Source organism: Rhodnius prolixus, unplaced genomic scaffold (genome assembly GCF_049639745.1).
Source record: "Rhodnius prolixus isolate KJV_2025 unplaced genomic scaffold, Rpr scaffold_1, whole genome shotgun sequence".
Lineage (NCBI taxonomy): Eukaryota > Metazoa > Arthropoda > Insecta > Hemiptera > Reduviidae > Rhodnius > Rhodnius prolixus.
The window spans coordinates 985,834-995,667 of NW_027411581.1; the positions used below are offsets into that span (position 1 = coordinate 985,834).

General features: G+C 36.0%; 1 protein-coding gene across 1 annotated transcript; it reads left to right on the forward strand.

The window, feature by feature from the left end:
* The first annotated feature begins 1,067 nt into the window (after positions 1–1,067).
* LOC141452150 (uncharacterized) lies at positions 1,068–8,044 on the forward strand. Its single transcript, XM_074124049.1, has 2 exons — positions 1,068–2,060; positions 7,841–8,044. Exons 1-2 carry the CDS (start codon positions 1,195–1,197, stop codon positions 7,953–7,955), a joined length of 981 nt encoding a protein of 326 aa, XP_073980150.1. The 5' UTR covers positions 1,068–1,194; the 3' UTR covers positions 7,956–8,044.
* Positions 8,045–9,834: the final 1,790 nt, after the last annotated feature.

Genomic DNA, 9,834 nt, shown 5'->3' on the forward strand with positions numbered 1-9,834 from the left:
TGTTGCAACTTTAATAAAATAGGGAAAAATATTTGGCTAAATATATTAATCCCTCTCCTATACCTCAGGGAGAATATGTGTCTATGGAGATTTTATTGTATAACATTAACAGTAGCAAAATTAGTGACATTTATTTATATCTTTTAAGGGGATTAGAGCAATGAACCGTCTTAATAATTGAATTTACCATTCTCAAAATTTGAATTATAATTAATAAAATGTTATTATTTAGACTATTAAATGTAAAAGAAAGATAATATATATATTTTTGTTTTTGTTATGGAGTCTAATTATGACTAGAACTATTATTTTCTGATAAGGAAAGTTGATATTTCAGTTGTATATTCTCTTTAAGAATTAGATCTTTCTGTTCAGTTTCAAACTTTTATGTTCTGTAATGTTTATTGTACTCACACCAACCCTTTGTATAAGAGAAATCTTAAAACAAATAAATATACTACTACTATTATAATATCATCATTTATTTATTTGTCCAAAGTAAATACATACTTATGGCAAGGAGTCAAGCTCGAGCAGCTATTATATGGAAAATACCAAAAAGAACTAGCATAAAAAGGCTAATAACGTTACAGAAACTTTAAGTGAAAAGTATAAAATGAAATTAAAAAAGGAATAATAAATTATGATAGAAACCATAAATAGTAACAGTAATACCAAAAAGTGCCCATTTATTAATACAAATAAACCATTCTAAGTATTTCAAGCCAGCACAAACTTTATTTTTTGTTTGAATAATCGATTGGACCTTCATAATTATCGATCAAAATGCTTCAATCGAAAGTAGCACAATATTATTGAAGTAACATTTTTTTAAAAATATATTTTCCCACGATTTTTTCTAACTCAGATTCATGACTTCTATTTGTTTGTTTTTCTTTTAAAGGAAAGTTCGTTTCCGAGCAGTACTTGTGGTCTTTTACAGGTTTATAAGTTTTATTTCAGTTTGCGAACTTTAAGTAGGAGAAAAATATGATTAAAATTAGTAAACAAAGTGTTGACAATTGATTGTAACCTTTGAAAGACACTGAACACTCTAGGGGCCAATGTTGGAACTATTTGAGTTGCTATGGTGATTTCGAAATAAGGTTTATTTCTTTTAGAAACCTTAGTTTATTATTATTGTTATAACCATTTCGCAAGTTTCTTTTTTGTGTTTCAATTAGTGCAGAAGTCATGGAATCTTCAAGACAAAGTTTATTACCAAAACAGGAAGTGGGCTTACCAGAACAAAGTGCACAAAGATCGTTTAGTGAGGAATGTAAGTTTAGTCCATTTCAGAGTGAGACAAGTGTTGATGCTTCGTTTGATCTAGGCCTAAGTAAGTCAACGTTGAATAGTACTGAATTGTATGAAGATTACGACGAAATGGAAGTCTATGGTGAGAGTGCAGGATCAGTGGAGTATTTGGAGGCTGAGCGACCTGACGATGTACAATTAGAGGAAAGTGATACTGACCAGAGTGACAGACTGTCTGATGGAGGCAGTGTGGTTGAAGCACCGGTCTCTAGGAAGTCAGCCGAGCTTGCCAAACAGAAGACTCTCATGCAGTCCACCCTGGAAGGTAATGATTGCATTGAACTGGAAGAAGAAGTCACTTTGGATGTGATTAACGCAGTCAAGAGTAAATTGGAAACATATCACGAACAAAAAGAAATGTTTAAATCTGTGCACTTTGACTTCCTGCCTGGTGAAGATCTGTCCGATTTACTTTATTCACCTGACGATACGAATGAAACAACCGAAACCACTGGCACAAAGCACGAAATCGACCTGTTAAACGAGCTGAAACGGATGAAACTGGAGTTGAAAAGGCGAAATAAACAGTTGGATAAAGCCACAGAGCTGATGAAGATGATGAAACGAGGACTTGTAGATCGTGGGAGCTACATCAAGATGCTGATCCAGGACAATAAGAAACTCCGGAAGGAAGTGAAACTCTCTATGTCAGAGCGACAGGCTATTTGGGAACAGTTCACCAACGAGGCACAAGGCAGCCAATCATTTCATGAATTTGATGGCGCACAGGCAGCGGATCTTGAGTAAGTTCCCAAAACAATCATTAGGGAAGGTTTCAGTTGGGTTGCAGTGGGTTTCGGAAAAGTAAATTCTGATCTTGAGTTCCCTGGGCACACTTCGTTAATCTCTTTCTCTTCACTACACAGGACGTAGATAAGACTGTTTATTCTACTTGAAGCTTTCAGTAGAACTCTTAGGTGGAATTAAGATCTGCTCCTCTAGTTTCATGAAGTATACTGTACGATTATAATATCTATTCAGTAACAAAAACTTAAGTTTAAAAAGTGAAGTATAATGGTTGACTAAACGCCAAAAAGGTACACAAATCAGCTAGTACCCTTCATTTCATTAATACTTCATTGATATCATTTCAGTAATTTTACCGCATTAACTTTTCATTAATACTTTTTAGAACTTATTTGATGTCACAAACCCTTGTACTGGCCATTTTCAAATACAAAATATTTGTTCAGTAAAGTATAGCACCATAATTAACTTAGATTGATTGTAAAAGGAGGTATCAATCTATTAATCATTAAATCTTTAAAAAAAGATAAATAACAGCCTCTATGTGAATAAACATGCAAAATGGCGGTGAACATTAGGTGAAACCTGACCCACAATTTTCTTTTACCTATTTCCCAAGAAAATAACCATTATTCCCAATTTCCTCCTCACCCTTGCATTATTAGTATGCAAAACAAGGCAATAAGCTAGAAAAATCTTTTATTTTTCAAGTTTTTATTGAGAAAAATTTTTATTGCATAATTTGCTTCTTCATCAAATACCTACGGGGGGAAAATTAGTGAAAAAAATTAAACTGTAATTTTTGATAGAAATTATTATCAATAAAGAATTGGCCAACCGCAGTGAAGAATGGAAGTGTGAAAAGTGGGTGGTTTGAAGAGCTAATCAGAAGCGAGAACTGTTGAATAAACCACGCCTACTTCTCACATGGGCGTCCACACCACGCCCTCTTTGGCCCGCAATTTGTATTTTTCATTACTTTTCTGTCTATAAGTTTTGACAAACGAAAGTATTAACCAATTTTAATTAAATTAAGATTTTTTTTTGCCATAAAATATTTTTTAATAAAAATGTTAATTTTTTTTTGCTAAAAAATTAATGTAATTTCCCCCCCCCCCTATTACATTGTCTTATTTTAATGGGTGCTACAATTTCATTTTTCAATTTCACCATCAGTGAAAGTGCATTCTGTAAAATTGTGACTAATAAATGTTTATTTTCTGTGGACATCCTTTACCAGTCTATCTACGCACCTTAGATCTGTAACAGTTTCTCTTAATAAAGTTGGCCAACGCATACTCTTACATTACTTCCGTTTAGTGCACTGCACTAAGGGGATCAACTCCAAGAACTGCCATGGATAGCGGAAGTAGAGGCAACTAAATGAGCATCAACATATTTACAGTAAGTTGACTTTAGCCTAATCCCATTCATCGCTATTGCATAATAAGTTGAACCGGAAGTTCAATCTGGAAAATGGATGCGGACCAAACTGGATTTTCAATTTGAGACCAGTTTTTTACGAACTGTATTATATTGAATAATATTAATACATTTTTCGTCTACAATGCAATACATTTTTCAAGGAAAATTTATTATTAAGAGACGGAGGAGTTGAGCTAATTTACTCTCCTATTGAGTGCTAACTCAGTACCTAAATAAATTTGAGCTTTGAAATATCTAAGTCCGCAATCTCAGTCCAATTTTCCAACTGTTGCCAGCAGTTTTAAAATTGTTTGATCTGAAACTCGGAGGTGACGTTTGTTTGCGTTGAAACTCGGACGTGACGTCTTTTTGCGTTGAAACTTGGACGTGACATCTGTTTGCGTTGAAACTCGGACGTGACGTCTTTTTGCGTTGAAACTTGGGACGTGACATCGTTTGTGTTGAAACTCGGACGTGACGTTTGTTTGCGTTGAAACTCGGACGTGACGTTTGTTTGCGTTGAAACTCGGACGTGACGTCTGTTTGCGTTGAAACACGGACGTGACGTCTGCTTGTATTGAAAATTTTCTCAGGGCGAATTAAGTTTAGAATAGAATTGTTTAGAAAGGTATTGCATCGTATCCTTCAGCAGTATCACTTTATTGCAGTGACAATGTATAATATGGGGAGTCAGCTGTATTTTCTAGTACAAATTCTGAGTTTCAAAAAAATGTAACGCTTCAATGGCGATAAGTCCTGTGAGTATTCACTCCTGTTTTCTCAAGTGTCATATTGGTGAGGATGTGATTCCCCCAGGAACTGGTATAGAATGGAGGAGCGAAGATGACAGTGCACCCTGCGGGCTCCCAGCTACAAACCGAACACATAGGATGCGGTTTGTGGTAACGTTCTTCGTTTCTCCATAAGTTGTCACCCGCCAGAGGGTGTAAGCGTCACTCTACCTGGAAGAACATACATCCAGTCTGCAGTATGACTGATCTTCTCACAAATATCTCGTCTCTGACGTACAGTGAATGAATGAAGAATGGACAGGAAATGGGGAAACTTGGAGACTTCCTTTTTTTTACTTCCTCTTACTGCTGTTAAGTACAGTAACTGTAAAAAATTGTCGAAATTGACTTTTCACCGGAAATAAGCCAAAAACAACTGGTGTGCACACTCACACGACTTCCTCTTCTTACTACCACACTCTCGCAACTTCTAACTTATAATTTGAAATAAACTTAGAATTTTAGAGACAAATTTTGTTCTTACTGATATAATACACTTCCTAAAACCGTAATTACGCTAAATTGACAATTTAGAGGGAAGCGTGGCCCCCAAAAAAACGTCTCTAAAAAGGATTTTCTCAGAAAATTGATTAGAAGGAATGTAATGGAGTCTATGAATAGGTGAATGACCCTAGTTATAGCAAAGGTTAAGTATCAAACAAACAGGTACCACTTGATCGTACAATGGAAGTGCGATGTATTCAGAAGAATGAAGACTACGCACCACCCGCTGTCGTATAGCATAGATTCTTCTTCTATTTCTTTCACTTTGAGCAGCTAAGATTGATGAGTTTGATGTCAAAAATAATAATAATAATAGTGAACTGACACGCAGATCTTTGGGAATGAAACGCATAGAAAGGAAGAGCGGTGAGGTTACCATAGTTAAGGTTATAATTAACATTGGAAGTTCCATTAGAAGGTGCAGTTCGGCTTTCTTTTAGCCTCGACTTCCTATAACCAGGCATCATCAGCAGAACTCTACCATTAAACTCATTACAACGCCAGCTAGGCTTCCATAAAGAACCACATTGTGTCTACTAAAATCTACAGTTTTGACCCCAGTGGTATTTCTTTTATCACTACTATTGGCTGCAGTCCCTTATTGTCTGCGTCGGCTTACTACTAGTCCAACCACAAAACTCTGGAACAAAAGTTCCATCATGAGGTCAAAGTTCACGTCTCCTGTAAGTTTCTTATTTCCTAGAACGTTGTGACGGTTCTCTTGAATTTAAAGTTCGATTTCATTCGTGCTTCTTCAGCTCGATTTCACCCTGTAAAAATAAATCCGGGATGAAATTTAACGGAAATAGTGAGCTCTCTGAAAGTAAAGAGAGTGTTCCAACAGTACCAGGATTCCTACGGCCAAATTATGCCAAACAAATCTTCTCGAATTGCAACATCTTCTATTCTTGTCTTAGACGCGTATTTTCCATAATTTTCCACATGAACAGCTGCACTGGACAATAAGATTCACGGGAAATTGAAAAACACTGCTACTAAGAACCGGGGGACAAAAAAAAAAGATCAGAACAAATTAGTGCGATTGAGGCTGGAGATGCGCGTCCATCTCTTGAACCAAAATATGCGCAGTTTTTTGATTATCAGTCACACTGGTCTTACAATGACTTCTTGAACTGGAGGAGGAACAATTTGCCATCATTATCTACTGGATAATTGCATAGAATTTGTGTAAGTAATAACTGCTGGACAATTTGACTGGAATCTAGGTCAGCCGCTAGCCCTCAGGAGGCTGTTCCTTTCTTACTGCTTTTCCCAGGGTTGTACTGTAAATGACAATCAATAAACGGACCTGTAATGCAATGCAGCTTTTATTTCTTTGATGTAACAATCGTACTGTCAGTAGCACCAGATAGATCTTGGCAAAGGTGAGGAATTCCCACTAGAGGTCATTTGAGACGAAAAATTGAACGTACAATTTAACATTTTCGCAGCTAGTTGGTCTCAGGATGTGACGTCAAGTTGAATAAAACAAGTAACTGTACCGAAGGGTCCCTAAATCCAAATCGTCCACGTAGTGATGCCCACTTCTTCTTATATTTCTTTTGGGCTCAAAATTCGGGCACCCAAAACCTTTAAACTACCACATTCTTAGGCAATGGTGGATAGTGGCTATGTCTTACTTCTAGTAATAGGAAGTACTTCCAATCGAGTCAGGGTTTTTGAAGGGGCTTCCTGGTAGGTCACTACGCGTCAATGCAGTTCCTGTAAGCCTCAATCTGATTTTGTTTAGATTCCGGTAAAAACAGGAAGACAAAAATAGAAAATTGTACTAAATTCTATTTCAATTATTCACACCCTCGAAGTCTTTCACAGATTCACAGCGTATTTAAGAAGTGTAGACGCTCTAATTGTGGCAAAAATGGAATGTAGAGCATTAATGCTGAAGACTGATTAGGAATTATAGAGTTAATTTATTGTGTGATATAACAAAAATAATGACGTAATTTTTCGTGTTATTTCTATTCATCATGATCATTGGTTGAAAAGAGTTATTTATCCGTTTTTAGAGGAACTTTTATGGATCAAATGGGAGAAAAAATTAGAAATATGATGAGCATTAGCTCTCTATTACTTAGTAATAGCCATAACTTGGTCGGCCGCACTTTGCGACGTCATAAACAGTCCCGGGTAAGATTCAGTTGGCTGTGGTCTCGTAAAACTGAACTCTGTATACTCATTCGTAGGCTTAAAACGTATTTCTAAGCCAGATTTACTTAAAAAAAATGGCTTGAGATGACCTTGAGATGCTGCAGAATAACAGTCGCATGTGGGTGGGACCAGCTGGTGACGTCACCGCTGGATTTCAATAGATGAACGACCCCATAACTTCCCTATATGGTAGAGGAGCCCCCGCAGCAGTTGGTCCACTGTTATTTGTAACTTCGAGTTCAGGCGGAGGACATGTGCACTGCCACTGCCACTATGATCAACAAGATTATTTAATAACAGCGCGCGCATACTCGTATACTACGTATATCTGGCTCCTTTGCTAAAATCTTTAACAACAGGTTACCATAATCATTGTTATTGATTAAATGTTCGATTTATTAGGCTGTGGATAGTTTTGAGCTTAAAAAAATTATCACTCGCACGACTTTCTCTTATCTTGAAAGATAGAAGATGTTCTAAAGGATGCTGTGACTCCCACACCATCCTTGTTAAATAAAGCGTGACGTCTCAGATAAGAACCCAACTGAAATGAATGCTTTAACCGAAAATGTTTTAAGTACAGAAATGAGGGCTCTATATTACGCAGCTGAAATCTAAGGTCCCAAAACGGGATATGATCCCCACAAATGGGAGCTATATTGAGCTAAACTATTTCATTTCAAGTCCACATCATCTAAAATTCCAGTGGAAACCACTTGGGCTTCTCAACATCAAGTTTTTCATTGGTTTCTATTAGATATAATAAATATTCTAATCAGAACATTGAATAAGATAAATGTAATGAAATTATAGCTGTAGATTTCATTTAATCATAGTTATGTATTTTGAAAAATAACATAATTTTTATTTACTTTATGTTTTCGAAGATACTCTATTCGAAGAGTTGGCTTTTCAACCAAAAGGATTCATCTGAATCAAGGAGAAGATAATTTTCTTAAAAAAATTAAAGTGGCAGAAAGCGAAATAAAGAATAATAATTAAACTGGACACATCTAGTGATAAGTTACGAATAAATGTCTGAAACCACAACTTCAGAGCTTATCTTCATTGTTGAAATTACATTCATTGTCAGTAGATAACATTTGTTTTATTTTATTTATTGAATTAAGTGGTATCTGAGGTTATTCTCTCTCCATCACCGGACAGTGTTCTCTCGTTACAGACAACAGTGATCATCATGGCCAAAGTTTCTTTTTCAAGTCATTTGAACTCTAAGGGACTCTTCCAGAGTTGCATGTGCTCTCGGCAATTCTTCTTTTAGTAAATTATATGGCATCAGGTGAGGGTTTTTGATTCACTTAGAGGCATTGAGAGATAGCAATGGGTCCAGAAGACTCTATAGAACTCCTCCTTGGCAATACGTTGAACAATTCTGTGCCCAAATTCTGATACTTCACCTTGTGTCCCAGCTTTACAACACTGTTCTTTTCAGATCCATGTTTGCAGAACACCACAATACTTCCAGCAAAATTCAGTTTAACTAAAGATTACTGTCTAAGAGTTGGTCTGATATAACAGCATCAAAACAAAACCTAACCTTAAATGTGATTCTTACAAATGAATACATCTTCCTTAAGCCGTAACACATGTGCTTTATGTGACCCATAATTTACAACTTAGTTTTGGGCCCAAACGGATTATATTGCTCACATCAGAAATAGGAGAGCTTATTTACAGGTATAAAACTGAAAATAAGCTAATTTTTAAATCATTCAACTAATTTCACTTGAAACTAAATTTAAACGCCATGGTATGAAAGCAGTTCTTCATGATCTCTTCCTATGATCCAATCTGAGGTGAGTGGACCATGTTCTAGAAATTATCTAAGAAGATTATTTGATAAGATTTAGTTTGTTTAGCGTGGAAGTACGTGGAAGTATTTCCGCCAGCGCAGAAAATGTTAATACCAGAAAAATGTTTGCACCATGGAGTATGCAGAACAGCGAGTCTGTTCACTGCAACACAACTCGATCTGCATACATACCAGTTCTCTGGAATCACTAATCTCGGAACACCTGCACGGACTAGATAATCTCTCCACAGGTAGATTTCCGCAAACTACTATGTCCCGCCAGAAGTGGCTATGTTTCTTCTTAGAAAAAGATAACCTGATCTCATATTCAAATTAATCTACTCAAATTGTAAACATAAATCATGAATGTAATTCATGAGGCAGTGTTCCATTGATGGTAGTTACTAGAAAGAGTAACAGTCATATTGATGACGCCATTTCTATCACCAACATGGTGAATTCTGGTGTCGCAACACTTCCGCTAATTGGCGGAAGTGTTGCGATTGTGTGAAATTCACAAAATTGATTTTTTTTCACCGAATAATGTGCTTGAGAAACCGGTAACAGTTACATTTTAATATTACTATATATTTAAATATTAATATTTTATTAAATTTTGTTTGACGTCATCTTAGACGTCAATATTCTCCAGCCATCATCAGCTGATTGTGCTAAGAAATCCATTTCCGAATTCAATGAAAACATTTTATATTTTATACTAGAGTAAGTACTCGATGAACGCTATATTCTACGAGAAGAAGGATTCCGGTTTTTAGTATTTTTCAAATTGTTCTGATTTCTAAATCTTCTGATTTAGTTCAATAATAACGGCACTAACAAAATAGCAAGATCGATACCTCCAGTTCACCAACTAGTTCAGAAAGGCCGACCGTAGAGAAGAGGAGCAATGCATGACGCAGAAGCACCCATCAATCACACACTCCCACGTTCATCTCTCTCCATGCCACGCCAATGTATTTTTCTCTTTTAAATTAACATGACAAATCATTTTATCAGAAACTATTTTTTTCATCATTAATCAAGTCCTAAATAAATAACAAGCGTATC